Source organism: Scyliorhinus canicula, chromosome 8 (genome assembly GCF_902713615.1).
Source record: "Scyliorhinus canicula chromosome 8, sScyCan1.1, whole genome shotgun sequence".
NCBI lineage: Eukaryota > Metazoa > Chordata > Chondrichthyes > Carcharhiniformes > Scyliorhinidae > Scyliorhinus > Scyliorhinus canicula.
Genome location: NC_052153.1, coordinates 118323303 through 118339055, shown reverse-complemented (window position 1 = coordinate 118339055; position 15753 = coordinate 118323303). Strand labels below are relative to the sequence as shown.

General features: G+C 41.3%; 1 protein-coding gene across 3 annotated transcripts in view; it reads right to left on the bottom strand.

The window, feature by feature from the left end:
* fbxl17 (F-box and leucine-rich repeat protein 17) overlaps positions 1–15753 on the bottom strand; it is a 937144-nt gene that overhangs the window by 51377 nt on the left and 870014 nt on the right. For all 3 annotated transcript variants that reach the window (XM_038805144.1, XM_038805143.1, XM_038805145.1), the window contains one exon: positions 8827–8969. In XM_038805144.1, the coding sequence (XP_038661072.1) occupies positions 8827–8969 (143 nt within the window). The remainder of the gene's footprint in view (positions 1–8826; positions 8970–15753) is intronic.

The window sequence follows — 15753 nt, the reverse complement described above, 5'->3', positions numbered from 1 at the left end:
CCATAATTCAGCGAGCAAACCTGAATTTTAATCTACCTGATGTCAGAGTGTAGACATTGCACTTCAACAAGTGAGAATTGTTAAACTCAATGCCGCAATGCTTTTCTCCCCTGCCTAATAATTTAGTATTTGCCTGTTCACTTCCACTAGCTAAGGAGATAAACAGTTTAAAAATAATTTAGTTTTCTTTATTTTCTACATAAACATTTATTGTAACAACTAATTGGATGCGCCAAATAGTGTCATGCTGCAGAATGTAACATAATGAGCCTTGCTGAATGCTTCCTCAGTACAGAGGAGAGAGCACAAGTAGAGAGCCAGTGACACATTCACTGCTATATCCTGCATTACACTTAGCAATTTGTAGGAATACAAATTTCAAACTTTCAGACAAGCTGTGCTGAGCTGAACCCTATCCTTGTTTCCCTCATCTATGTTTGCCCCACTACAATGTTGCAAATGTTTAAAGTTTATTTTACATGGTATTGTGAATGGCTTATTGCTGCTTTTCATTTGTGATTAATATCTAAACTCTTTATATTCTTTTTTGTAGCGATATCTGATAAGGAGAATGCTGCCAAAGATGCGGTGCAAAAAGTTTCATTTGTACTTCCAGCACTTGGGGCATAATATGTATCTTGCGCAGCAGACGTATGGGTGGAGATGGACAATGTTGATATCCCCATCCATTTTATAGTACATGACCACTCATCCGGTCAGTTGTGTAGGCATTCTTCAGACGTTATGTTGAAAACTGACAAGTTGTTGAGTTAAAAGATGCACCGTAGTGATCTGCTGAGGGCAGCACTCATATGGAGCCTGTGTGAGGGAAATCCTCTACAACCAGAAGAAAACTCATAGGAACAGCGAATGACTGACTTGAGAATGAAGAACTTCTTTAGGCTTAACCACATTTTGCGCAGGCTCTACTAGCCCAATTACAACAAAGTATCTGATGGCCCCTAATACCCAGACAGTCATCTGTCCAGCACAATCCATTATTGGCCAATACTGTACCTGGCCTAATTTTTCTGCTTCCTTTCTCCTGATAAAGCAGTATCCAAGACAGAGCACAAACATCTTGAATATGAAGTTGCTACAGGGCTACCAAATATTTATTTAGTACAAGTGTTCGTGCATGTCACCCCCTTTTATACACATTCTTTCTTCTTTGAATAAATTTGATTTGTGTGCAACTGAATCAGCTTCTACGCGCCCCCTTTGGAGAAAGTGATATTTTAAAACTATTTTTGGGATCCACTATGGTATTCTGTGAAGCAGGTTTGTGGGGCTTCTGGTTGTCTGTATGTGCATTTCTGACTAATTTAATTAAGCTGGGGGCTGAGTGTCAACAAAGTTGAGGACATCAAAGGGGCTAAGTGTGAAAGGCAGGACTTGAAATGAATGTGCCCAAGTTAGATGCACTACAAGTAAATAAAATTTGCATTAGGAGATAAAGTAAGTTTGCTATGTTCAGTTGTTAAATTTAAAAGGGAAGTAAAACGGGTTTACAACTTGGGAAAGGACTTAAATAATTAAGGCAATGTTATTACATTTTATTTTAACAAAAAGTGGTGACCATAGAGAAAACATGAACAATTTTTATTTCATAGGAACGATAAATTTCAAAGGAGTGTCAAGAACAATGGACTCAAACATGAAGGAGGCAGAAATATACAAAAGGAGAATGTGAGAGTTATGTTGGGAGTGACCATGTAAGAACTCCTGGAGTGTATTCTGTGCTGGGGCAGAACTGTGAAGAGGAAAAGTGAAGCACTTGCTAGCCAACACAGAAAGGTGTCTGATTGTTTCTAGAAAACATGGTTTGGTTTGGTTTTAAGATTTCCACAGCTGAATGGGAGTAAGAGAAGCTCTTCGACACACCAGCAACTGTAGAATTTGCCTTGTGGTAATATCATTGGAGTTTGAATGTGTTAAATATCTATTGTTGTTTAAGGGGTGTTTATTTGTCCATCGAACTAAGAAGAATTCTTTTTGGGAGATGTTCTGTCAGACTTGTAGCCATCTGGGATGGCCACTTACAAAGGATCCCGGGAAATATGGCCACCTGCAAAGGACCATGGGAAATATGGTCAACCCAGGACTCAGACGCTCAGAGCTTATGTATATTGGCAACTCAGATAACTAGACGCTATCGAAACCCCAGCTACTTTGCATTCTAATGGCCCATTTCCCCAGAACAAAAGACCTGTACTCAGGTAACAGATACAGAAACAGACTCATCGCGCCGCTCCCTTTGCTCAGGGAGCCCAAAAAGCCAAGGTCAATGACCGCTCAGGACACGCCCAGCCATCAAGGCACCCGCCCCTTTACTAGTCAAAATCGAAGGCAGTAATTGAAGCCTGCCGAATTATTAGGTCCAAAGCTAAGGACCGCCCAAAAGAGCGCGAAACCCCAGAGGGATAAAGAGAGACACTGCCATATGTTCAGTCTCTCTTGGCCCCGGCGCCCGGTCTCTCTTGGCCCCGACCTACGCCTAAAACCAAGTGTAGCATCACAACCAGAAGACAAGTTGAAGACCAACAATCGCTACCAGACGGATGAGCCCAGCAGAAACGAAGTCACTTCTCCAGACTCAGCCACGCAAGATCTGAACAAAGGCCTTGTTCCTCTGCATAAAGCCGGGTGCCTGAAGTTAAGTACAGGTTGTTGTGGTGTTAGGTGTCATTTAGCTTGGAGTGTTTTATGTTGCATATCGAAGTAATTCTTGTGTGTAAATAAACTATCATTGAACTTGAACTAACTAACTGGTTGTTTGGTCTTTGATCGATATCCAGTAAAACCTTGTGGTGGTATCATTTGATACCTGGCGATTCTGAAAAGCAATATCATCATTAATAACTGTCATATTAGTATCCAGTTAAAAAGAGCAACAGACTAATTTTAACTGTATAAAATAAATCTTGTGTGTTTAAGCTTCATTTTTATTTTGTTTTAATTTAATACTTAAAATTTCCAAAAGTGCTACGGGAATTTGTGGCTCCTAACTTCAGTACACTTATCTCCTTGTGGTAAAATACAAATAGAAAACTGTTGTGGTCGCTTTCCAATTTTCCGTTTGTAATTTGGTTTACATGGCACTTACCACCTCCAAGAATATAACAGCCCCTAGTGACTGAAGTCATTGAGGTAGCTGCATTCAGAATGTCAGCTGTGGCCTCCTGGGGCTGAAGTGATTCTGTCATGTCAGCCTTGGCTCAGTTAGGAGCACTCTCGCCTCTGAGTTAAAAGATTATGGATTCAGGTCCTACTGCATAGATATCAGCACATAATCGACACAGACATTCCAGTGCACTACTGAGGGATTGTTGCACTAACGGAGTTAATTGTCATCTTTCTGATAAGGCATTAGCCCTCTAAGTTGGATATAAAAGATCCCAAGGCATCATTTCAAATAAGGGCAAGGAGAACACTATGGTTCCCGTGCCAATATTTATTCCCAACCAATTTCACAATTCCGAACATACGGTCATTTTCTCATTTGATCACTATGGGACATTGCTATACAAAGAACAATGCAGCACAGGAACAGGCCCTTCAGCCCTCCAAGCCTGTGTCGATCATGTGTCCTATCCAGATCAACCAACTGTATCCTTCTTAACCCATCTGTTCATGTGTCTATCTAGCTAAGTCTTAAAGGTCGCTAACGTATATGCCTCAACCACCTCACTTGGCAGTGCATTCCAGGCCACCACCACTTTGTGTAAAAGATTTTCCCCGCACATCTTCACTGAACCTATCCCCCCTCAACTTGAACTTGTGCTCCCTTGTCATTTCCTCCCTGGGAAAAGCCTCCAAAAGTTCACCCTATCCATATCCCTCATAATTTTATAAACTTCTATCAGGTTGCCCCTCAGCCTCCGTCTCTCTAGGGAGAATAATCCCAGTTTACTCAATCTCTCCTCATAGCTAATACCCTCCATACCAGGCAACATCCTGGTGAACCTTTTCTCTACTCATCTCCAAAGCCTCTACGTCCTTCTGGTAGTGTGGTGACCAGAATTGGGCACTGTATTCCAAATGTGGCCCAACTAATGTTCCATATAGAACATACATAGAATAGTACAGCACAGAACAGGCCCTTTGGCCCTCGATGTTGTGCCGAGCATTGTCCGAAACCAAGATCAAGCTATCCCACTCCCTGTCATTCTGGTATAACTGTAACAAAATTTGATACCCCTTCTGATGAAGGCAAGCATACCATATGCTTTTGTTACCACCACTTCCACCTGTGCTGCCACTTTAAGGATCTGTGAACCTGTATGCCCAGATCTCTGTGTGTCTCTATGCTCCTGATGGTTCTGACATTTATTTTATAGCTGAATTGGATCTACCAAAATGCATCACCTCGCATTTGTCCGGGTTAAATTTCGTCTGCCATTTCTCTGCCCAATTTTGCAGCCTTTCTATATCCTGCTGCATTATCTGTCAATCCTCATCACTATCCACAACTCTTGAAATCTTAGTATCATCTGCAAACTTGCTAATCAGACCAGCTACATTTTCTTCCAAGTCATTTGTATGTATTACAAACAGCAGAGGTCCCAGTACTGATCCCTGCGGAACACCACTAGTTACAGGCCTCCATTTGGAAAAACACCCTTCCACTGCTACGCTCTGTCTTCTATGGCCAAGCCAGTTATGAATCCATCTAGCTAGTTCACCCCTGACCCCATGTGATCTTTTGCATCAGCCTGCCATGAGGGACCTTGTCAAATGCTTTACTAAAGTCCATGTAGACAACATCCACAGCCCTTCCCTCGTCACTCATTTTTGTCACCTCCTCAAAAAACTCAATTAAATTAGTGAGACATGACCTCCGTCGTACAAAACCATGCTATCTGTTGCTAATAAGACCACTCACTTACAAATGTGCATAGATACTATCTCAGAATCTTTTCCAACAATTTCACTATCACTGACACCAAGATCACTGGCCTACAATTACCCGGGTTATCCTTGCTACCCTTCTTAACTAACAGGACAACATTGTCTATCCTCCAATCCTCTGGAATCTCACCTGTGGCCAACCAGGAAACAAAGATTTCTATTAGAGACCCAATGATTTACTCTCTTGTCTCTCTCAGTAATCTGGGATAGATACCACCTGATCCTGGGGATTTGTTGACCTTAATGTTTTTTAACACACCTAACACTTCCTCCCACGTAATAACGACCTGTTCCAAAGTGTTTTCACATTCCTCTGAGACATCACCAATCAACGTGTCCTTCATTTTTGTGAAAACGGATTAAAAATACTCATTTAGGATCTCACCTACTTCCTTTGGTTCTACGCATAATTTCCCTCCTTTGTCGTTGAGTGGACCAACACTTTCTCTAGCTACCCTGTTGTTCCTAACATATGTATAAAATGCCTTTGGATTCTCCTTAATCCTGTCGGCCAAGGACATTTTGTGACTCTATTTTGCCCTCCTAACTCCCTACTTGAGCTCTTTTCTACATTCCTTGTATTCTTCAAGTGCTTCATCTGTTTTTAATTGCCTAGACCTCACGTATGCATCTTTTTTCTTTTTGACTAGACTCGCAAATTCACTGGTCGTCCATGGTTCCCGAATTCTGCCTTTCCTTTTCATCGGCACATGCCTGTCCTGCACTCTCAACAACTGCTCCTTAAAAGACTCCCACATGCCAAATGTGGATTTACCCTCAAACTGCCTCTCCCAAACAACAGCCTTTAAATCCTGCTTAATATGGTTGTAGTTAGCCTTCCCTCAATGTAGCTCCTTAACCCTAGGACAACACTCGTCCTTTTCCATGAGTGTCCGAAAACTTACAAAATTGCGGCCACTGTTCATCACATGTTCCCCCACTGCAACTTTGATGACCTGGCCAGGCTCGTTCCCTAGTACGAGGTCCAGTATAGCCCCCTCTCTCGTAGCACTATCCACATATTGTTCCAAAGAACCTTCTTGGACACATTTAACAAATTCCTAGCCCTGAGGGGTTTCCAGTCAATATGACGAAAATTAAAATCTCCCACAACAACAACTCTATTATTTCTACATCTATCCAGAATCTGCTTACATATCTGTTCTTCAACTTCTCGTGGGCTGTTGGGAGGCCTGTAGTATATCCCCATCATAGTGACTACCCCCTTCCTGTTTCTGAGTTCTACCCACAGTGCCTCTTTACTTGAGTCTTCCAAGGTGTCCTTCCTCTGTACAGCTGCAATATGTTCTCAAACCAGTATTGCAACTCGCCCACCTCTTTTACCTTCCCCTCTGTCTCGCCTAAAACACCTATGTGCAAATTGGCTACCATGATTATACATTACAATAATGACTATAGTTCAGAAATACGTTATAAGTTATCAAGCACTTTGGGATAATGTGAGATCATGAAAGGTTCTATCTAAACAATTTCTCAAGTAATAGGAAAGAGTTCTATTGTGCAATCTGGATTCCTTTCCTATGCCTTTTAAGAAAAATCTGTTTTCAAAATGACAAATGATATTTTAAATATACAAATATCTTTGTCTTTGTATGGCAAATATTCCATTGAAGCTATTTAGTTCAACCACTTTCCTGGAATGAAGTCAATACAAGTTAATTGCATCAAAAGTTCCCTCATGTCTTTGAAATGCTAAATGTATGCTAAACTTGTTCCAGGAACCAAGTTATTTGATCTGCAAGGTAAGTGTCAAAAACAATCAACTCATTAGAACGACCAGAAGTCTGAGACTTACCTGAATGTTAAAACTGATTAATAACATGGTTGCCTGTCTAATGGGAAAAAAGTCCTTTAGTGTGAAATATCACAGCCTGCTTGGAATAAATGCTTCTGATTTTCCTCATTCACCAGTTCCCAGTTTGTCTGTTTTTATCTATGTTAAAGCACTGTGAGGAGGTTTTGTACAGCAGGAGCACTCACATTACATTTGTCAAAGGCTCAGTTAAAAGAATCTGGAAAAAGTCATTGAAGGCAGAAATACAAGACTCAGCTGCCAACATGGAGAACATAAAAAATCAGAGCAGGAGCAGGCCATAAAACCCCTTAAGCCTTCCATGCCGTTCAGTAAGAGCAGGACTGATCTTTGAACTCAACTCCATTTTCCTGCCCAAACGCTTTGATTTTCTTGGAATCCAAAAATCTACTGATTTCAACCTTCATTATATTCAACAACTGAGCTTCCAAATCCCTCTGGGGTAGAAAATTCAAAAGATTCACAACCCTCTGAGTGAAAAAATTCCTCTTTAACAGCAGGGTAGCATGGTGGTTAGCATACATGCTTCACAGCTTCAGGGTCCCAGGTTCGATTCCCAGCTGGGTCACTGTCTGTGTGGAGTCTGCACGTCCTCCCCCTGTGTGCGTGGGTTTCCTCCGGGTGCTCCGGTTTCCTCCCACAGTCCAAAGATGTGCGGGTTAGGTGGATTGGCCATGCTAAATTGCCCGTAGTGTCCTAATAAAAGTAAGGGGTTGTTGCGTTACGGGTATAGGGTGGATACGTGGGTTTGAGTAGGGTGATCATGGCTCGGCACAACATTGAGGGCCGAAGGGCCTGTTCTGTGCTGTACTGTTCTATGTTCTATGTTCTAACTCAGTCCAATATGGTCAATCCCTTTTCCAGAGACTCTGCCACCTAATTCTAGACTCCCGACCCAGGGGAAACAATACTTCAGCATTTACCCAATTGTATCCTCTCATAATCCTATATCATTCATTGAGAAAACTTCACATTTTCTAATTTTCAGGGCATAGACCCACTCAATTCAACTCTCTCACCCAAGAATCAATCTAGTGAACCTGCATTGCATCCCCTCAAAGTATGTTATTGCTTGGAGACAGAGATCAGACTGGGTTTTAAACAGAGTCTCACACTTCATATACTTGGGATTTTGGACTGGCTTGTTACTTTTTGAGACAATTTAAAGTATTGCGCATTGTATTATGTGATGTTGTTAATTACTTGCTGTATTTTTTTGCTGAGTGCAATTCGCATTCTTGTAAATTGTACTTCTGACAGTTTACGTACCCCGTTCTTTCGAATAGCCAGGACAACCCTAAGAAGCCCATCAATCTTATGCAAAGTATTGTGGTGATAGGGGAATTGTTGATCCAGTGGCATGTTGGTCCCATTCACAACATATAAAAGGATGCCAATTTCTGATCATAGGAGACATCAAATCGTAGCACCTTACTCTGACCTGATTCGACAATGTTAACACTGAGCACTGAAAGCACAAAACTGTTCCTTTCCTCAGCATCGTCAGCCCTCAATTTGACAACCCAAAATTTCACCAAAGAAAAGAAAAATGAATGATGAAGGACTGGTCAATGGCCTTTTCTACAGGTAGAGTTCATTCATCTCTAGTACCTTCCTGCATTGGAGAAAGGCAGTATATCAGTGGTATTTATTAATCTTTTCCCAAATTGCACAATTGAGTAACTCAAGGGTGACTCCAATAACCTCAGGAAATATTACAGGAAACCTCCTGTGAGAAAAAACATTGTTGCCTTCAACATGAATGCTGGTTTGAAAAAGATACTAGGTAATCATGGGAGAAGGATCAATGGGTAATGCAGTCATTTTCTAATTTTATATACACCACATTTTGATTTGATGAAAAAATATTGAGGGACTCCTTCTTTAAAGTGTTATTTAACTTCTGCAATAAAACATGCATGTTCTTATAAAATAGATACATCATGACATCCCAATCAATTTGCATTGGGTTTGTGACCATTACAAAAGTGAATGTACCAGACAGCTTGTTAAGCAAGTCAATCAAACATTAACATGGCAAAGTTGTACAAATCTTAAGTGCATTCAGTGAAGCCTCTTACCTTATCACACCTCATAAGTCCCAAGTATCTAAGGGACTTGCTGGTCTGTGAGATCTGGGTGGCTCCCTTATCTGTAATTTCTTTGCACCAGCCTACATCCACTGTTTCAATGGTTTTACTGTACTGTCCAATTGCTATCAGAGCTGCAACAAATAAAGAAATTGTCAATTTCATGATTGCATGCAATCATTATAATCACATTAATACAAAGTGATAATTATCAAAAGCTAGTATTTACCAACAGCTGTCTCTCACTATTCTTAACTTGACTACTGGGAAGGGTGTGAGTGGAGCTGGAGATGGCACACTCAATAAATCCCCATTTTTCTCAAAAAGTAGCAATCAGTTCAATTTTAAATCACCAAAGAGAAAGCAACAGTCAGCAAAGTGATTAGGAGACTCACTTTACACCATAAGTGATACCAAATCTATCCGAATCATCCCAAATTATTTGTCTACCTCCTCAGAAAGAAGTGATTGAGGGAAGGATGAAGTATGAAAAGCTTGAATCACATGTAAAAGGGAAAGGAGAATTCAAAAACTTGGTTATGAAGTAAAGGATCCAGTAAATTGGACAAGAGCAGATGTCTGAAAGCAAAGAAATAACTTACATTCATATAGCCCCTTACTACAATGGACTGAAATGCCTCTGGGAATGGAAGGTATTGTGAAGTATTAATTTGAGCTTTTCATGAATTAACCATTTTATGACTGTCATGCAGGGACTTCAAAATCTGCTTACATAAAAGTTGTTTTTTTCTTTCAGGCAGCTGTTCTGTGCATGCCTTCAATATTGTACTGAGTCCCAGCCTAGCTTACATTAATTGGTTTCTGATATGGGGTCTGAGCAGAAAGTCTGACACTAAAATTATAACCACCTCATTTGTTATTTCAAGAAATCCTTCCGGAAAGCTTGTGTGGCTTCCGACCGAAGCATGGAACAGTGGACATGATTTTGAGTGCTTGAGAACATTCAAGGTTGCACCACAGCTTGGTATGGCAACTGCTTGGGGCAAGATCGCAAGAAACTGCAGAATGTAGTGAACTCAGCCCAACGCATCACACAAGCTTGCCATCCTCCCATTGATACTGTCTACACCTCCCGCTGCCTCAGGAAGGCAGACAGCATTGTCAGAGACCCCTCACACCCAGGCTTTTTCCTCTTCCACACCCTTCCATCAGGCGGATGATACAGAAGTCTGAAGACCCACACATCCAGACATAGGAACAGCTTCTTCCCCACAGCTACAAGACTCCTCAATAATTCTCCCTCGGACTGATCTGTTCCCTGTAAGAACACTATTCACAACGCCCTATGTTGCTGTTGCTCATCTATTTGCTTTATTTGGCCCTTGTTCTGCACTGTAAGCAATCACTATCTGTCAATGTACTATTTGTCAATGTACGTTGTCGATTATCCTTTTTTTCTGCAATGTATGTACTGTGTATGGTTCCCTTGGCCGCACAAAAATATTTTGCACTGTACTTCGGCACATGTGACAACAAAGGTGACAATAAATCAATCAATCAATCAATAAAGAGAAATTACAGGAGCAACATCAAACACTCTACATGACCTTCATCAATCTGACAAAGGCTTTTGCATCTATCAATTGGGAAGTGCTGTGGAAGACCCTGTCAAAGGCTACCTGGCCAGCGAAATCATCAATATCCTCTGACTCTTCCGTGACAAGATGTTGGCAACAGTCCTTACCAATGGAAATAGGCCAGAAAACATCGAGGTCAAGGCTGAAGTCCAGCAGGGGTGTGTCATTGCCTCCACCCTTTTCTCCATCTTCATCGCCACCATCCTTCACCTTGTAAAGAACAAGCTTCCCAATAGAGTGGACTTCATCTACCGGACGGACAGAAAAGCTTTCAACCTCAACCAGTTGAAATCCAAGAAGAAAATAACACTGACATCACTCGTGGAGCTTCAGCATGCAGATGGCATTGCAATCCCAACTCTCTCAGATCTCCAAGCCATGCTGGACACCTTCGCGGAAGCATACCAAAGAACTGGTCTCAGCTTCAACCTCAAGAAGACTCATGTCCTTTACCAACCTGCCCCAGGGCAAGATCCGATCTCTCCCTCCATCAAGATCAATGGAGAAACCCTACCAAACATGGAGCATTTCCCATACCTGGGGAGCCACCTCTCCTCTAAGGCTGACATCGATGCGGAGATCCAACATTATATCCAATCCGTGGATGCCACTTTTGTACACCGAAGTACGGGAATCTTGATGACTGCAACATCCAAGCTGACGCCAAGATCCTCTTGAACAAGGCGGTCGTCCTCCCAATTCTTCCATATGGCTGAGAAACATGGACTACATAGAGACACCACCTCAAGGCATTGCCGAGGTACCATCAATGCTGTCTGAGACAGTTTGTCTGCATCAGCTGGGAGGACTGGCGCACTAACATCGGTGTCCTTGAAGGAGCCAAGAGCACTAGTAGCGGGGCCACGATCATCCAAAACCAGCTCCGCTGGGCCGACCATGAGCTTAGGATGTCAGAACCTGACTGCTATAACAAATCTTCTTTGCTCAGCTGAAGGACGGCTTCTGAACAAGAGGAGGATAAAGGAAGCACTTCAAAGACATCCCTAAGATTTACCTCAAGAAATGCAACATAGACATCAACGCCTGTGAGACCCTTGCTCAGAAGACACTTACTTGGAGGAACCTCTTGATTAAAGAACACAATTCATCAAGGTCACCCAGAGGCCTGAAAAAGCAGCCAGTGATCTAGAGTCCAAGGGTCAATACCACTTCCCGGAAAACTTGCCATGTGTGAGATGGAAGATACAGCTCTATGATTGGGCTCAGCAGCCATGGAAGAACGCACAGAACCCATGACCAGTAGAACAGAATTTCTTAGGTGGACAATCATACTTGTCAGCAAGTGATTGCCAAAGAAAGAGAACTTTAAAAGTTGTTTTTTTCCTCTCAGGCAGCTGTTCTTTGCACGTCTTCGGTATTGTACTGTATCTCAGCCTAGATTATATGTTTTAGTCTCTGTCATGGGATCTGACTTTGCAGAATGTCTGACACAAAAATTATGACCACCTAATTTTTGTGATGAATGTACGAATTTTAGATATATTGTTTTATATGTATTAGGTGCAGGAAGGATTAAAAGCCTGGATTAGTATATGACCCCTGCAATCACGTTTTTAAGAATCCTGGTTCGAAATGCAGCTAGACTTTTTGAATGATGTGGAGATGCCGGTGTTGGACTGGGGTGAGCACAGTAAGAAGTCTTACAACACCAAGTTAAAGTCCAACAGGTTTGTTTCAAATCACGAGCTTTTGGAACACAGCTCCTTCCGAGGCATGGTACTTTGGCGAGACCATGCAGACACTGCGATAACAGATGAACGGACATTGTGCGACAATCACCAGGCAGGAATGTTCCCTTCCAGTCGGGGGAACACTTCAGCAGTCAAGGTCATTCAGCCTCTGATCTTCGGGTAAGTGTTCTCCAAGGCGGCCTTCAAGACGCGTGACAATGCAGAATCGCCGAGCAGAAACTTGCAGCCAAGTTCTGCACACATGAGTACGGCCTCAACCGGGACCTTGGATTCATGTCACATTACATTCACCCCACCATCTGGTCTGGGCTTGTGAAATCCTACCAACTGTCCTGGCTTGAGAAAATTTACACCTCTTTAACCTGTGATTATCCCTCTCTCCAGTCGCTCCATCTGGGCCTGTAAAGACTTAATTACCTGCAAAGACTCATATTCAAAGTATTGTCTTGCATCATGGACTTTGTCTGTATATGTGTTTCTGGAACCCACGTCTTCATTCACCTGAGGAAGGAGCTGCGCTCTGAAAGCTAGTGATTCGAAACAAACCTGTTGGACTTTAACGTGGTGTTGTAAGACTTCCTATTGTGCCCACCCCAGTCCAACACCGGCATCTCCACATCATCTAATTGTTTTGGACTTGGTTAAGTTGGTTATATTCACCACAAATAATATACACGTCTCACATATATGATTCAGGTTTAAAAAATGCCAGGCAAACATTTTTTAGTGTCGTTTTTAGGTGGCGCTCCTGCTACTTTCCTGCCTGGCATTTTGAAGGATGAGCTGTTTGCAATAACATTGTAGAACCTCTTATATCTTATCTCCGTTCCTGTACACTATTTAATAAAGTGACCAGACACATTAAACTCACTACCACATCTGTCACTATACCAGATACAGAAGAGGAAGGTAGGTCTGACTGGGTAATGGCACACTGATAGTTTATAAAAATAATTTTCTGTGGGAGATGAACATCCATTGTGCTCACTTAAACCAATACCACCATTTTAATGAAAATGGAAAAGGACCATGTTTCTAGTAAAGCTTATTTAAATATAATAACTGAGTATAATTCTGGCATTCTACAGACTTTTTTCATATCTCCAAATTCATTGATTATAAGGTTACTTTCTTAAAGAACAAAAAATGAAAATTTCCAATTTCTAAATTATCAGATCATTTTCATTCATACTAACTTCAATATCTATAACTTTGTAGAATTCCATATTGCATCATTTTGTTTTTGCTATTAAAGAACCCTGATGAAACTTAAAAAAAATGATACACTGCCTGAAGAAGTCACTAATGGTCGAGCAGGCGAAAGGATGTATTCAAATTCCTATTTCTTGGTAAAATCTGCTACAGTTGAAATATCTTTACGACTGTAGCTGTTACTGCATGAGAACACTACTGGCCTCTAATCTGATCACCAAAAAAACTACACAATAATATTTTACAAGTGGTCACACAGCCAGATATTTGTTACATAATTATAAGGATCACTCTGAACATCTCTTGAATTAGTCCAATGGGGTGCAATAATTTATGGTCCCTGACAGAACGTTGTGCAGCTACTGTGGTTTACCAGCTCAACAGTTTCCACACAATCTTCAGTCAGAAGTTTTGAAAACCCCAGTTCCAATTATTAGCATATTATGCTTTAAAATCACCAAGTTGTACAAGTGTAGATTTCCATGCTCCCTGATATGCGGAGATATAAATCTAATTCCCTTTTGAACACTTCAGTTGAACCTGCCTCCACCACACTCTCAGGCACAGCATTCCAGACTCTGACCACTCACTGTGTGAAAATGTTTTTACTCCTGTCTACGTGTACGTACATTAACCTTTTGTGTATCTACAGTGATGCATATCACCACACTTCTTTTACCAAATACTTTTAATATGTGCCCTCTCATTCACGATCCTTTCATGGGTGGAAATGGTTTCTCTCTATTCTGTCCAGATCCCTCATGACTTTGAATACCTCTCAAATCTCCTCTCTGCCTTCTCTTCTTCCAAGGAAAACAGTCCTAAACTCTATAATCTAACTTCATAATTGAAGTTCCTCATTCCTGGAACCATTATTGTGAATCCTTCTGCACTGTCTCCAATGCTTTCAATCCTTACTGAAGTGCAGCACCCAGAACTGGATGTAATACTCCAGCTGAGGCCAAACTGGTGCCTTTTACAAGTTAAACATAAACTTCTTGTCCTGGTACTCTCTGCCACTATTAACAAAGCCTAGGATGTGAAGCATGGTGGTGCAGTGGTTAGCACTGCTGCCTCATGGCACCAAGGCCGCAGGTTCGATCCCGGCTCTGGGCCACTGTCCGTGTGAAGTTTGCACATTCTCCCTGTGTTTGCTCCCTACTACCCAAAGATGTGCAGGCTAGGTGGATTGGCCACACTAAATTGACCCTTAATTGGAAAAAATGAATTGGGTACTCTAAATTTATTTTTAAAAATCAATGCCTAGGATGCATTTTACTTTATTAACTGCTCTCTCAACTTGTTCTGTTTTAATGACTTATGCACATATACAGGCAGTTCTTCTGCTCCTGTATCCACTTTAGAATTGTGCCCTTTGTTTTATATCGTCTCTCCATGTTCTTTCTCCCAAAAATGTGCCACTTCACATTTCTCTGCATTGAACTTCAGCTCCACCTTTCCGCCCATACTCCCAAGTTATCGGTGTCTTTTGAAGTTCTATGCTATCTTCTCCACAGTTCTCAATGCTTCTACGGTTTGCATCATCTGCAAACTCTGACAATTGGGGATCTTAAATCTTCCCCTAGCTTGAGAAATATCCATGAACAGTTGCTCTCTGTTTCTTGTCACTCAGCCAATTATGTATCCACGTTGCTACTGTTCCTTTTATTCCAAGAACTATAATGTTTCTCATAAGTCTGTTGTGTGGCACTGTATCAAGCACCTTTTGAAAGTCTATGTACAATGCATTCTGGCATTCCTTAATTAACCTGCATTTGTCTACCTGGCTATTAATTCTGTCCTGAATTATTGTTTCTAGAAACTTACCAACCACCGAATTGCAGGAACAAACCACACATACCCAAGTTCAAACACCTCAAGTGCAGATTGGCAAGTATCCAGGCTCAGGCGTTGCCAAATATGCACCATTTAATAAACTAAAACCATAGTGCCGAAGGACACAGCACCAAGCTTCTTGTTTAGACAGCTTTAGTACAGATGTACGATGATGTTTTTCTAACATGTTGTTACTTGAAAAAGGTACAGAAATAATGAGGTATTCAGCTAAGCTTTAGAGAATTAGTTGGCAGGAAGAAATATTTGAAACCTAACAGAAAAGTCCTTACATATAAAAGCTATTATCTTCATAATGAATTTATGTTGGTAATTATATTTTAGGTACTTATTCAAATTAACAAAAAGATTTTTTTCTTGGTGGGACTGGGAGAACATCCTTGAAAACTGTTCAAGTCCCTGGTATCTAACATTCAGCCATCACTTAATGGTTGCTTAGATAGCCCTCACTTAAATTACATCAGTAAATTTAAAATGTAAGAAGAAAGATTAAAGGCATTGCTGGACTTTGTGTGACTCGAAGGCTAGTGGCTTCCGCCTGC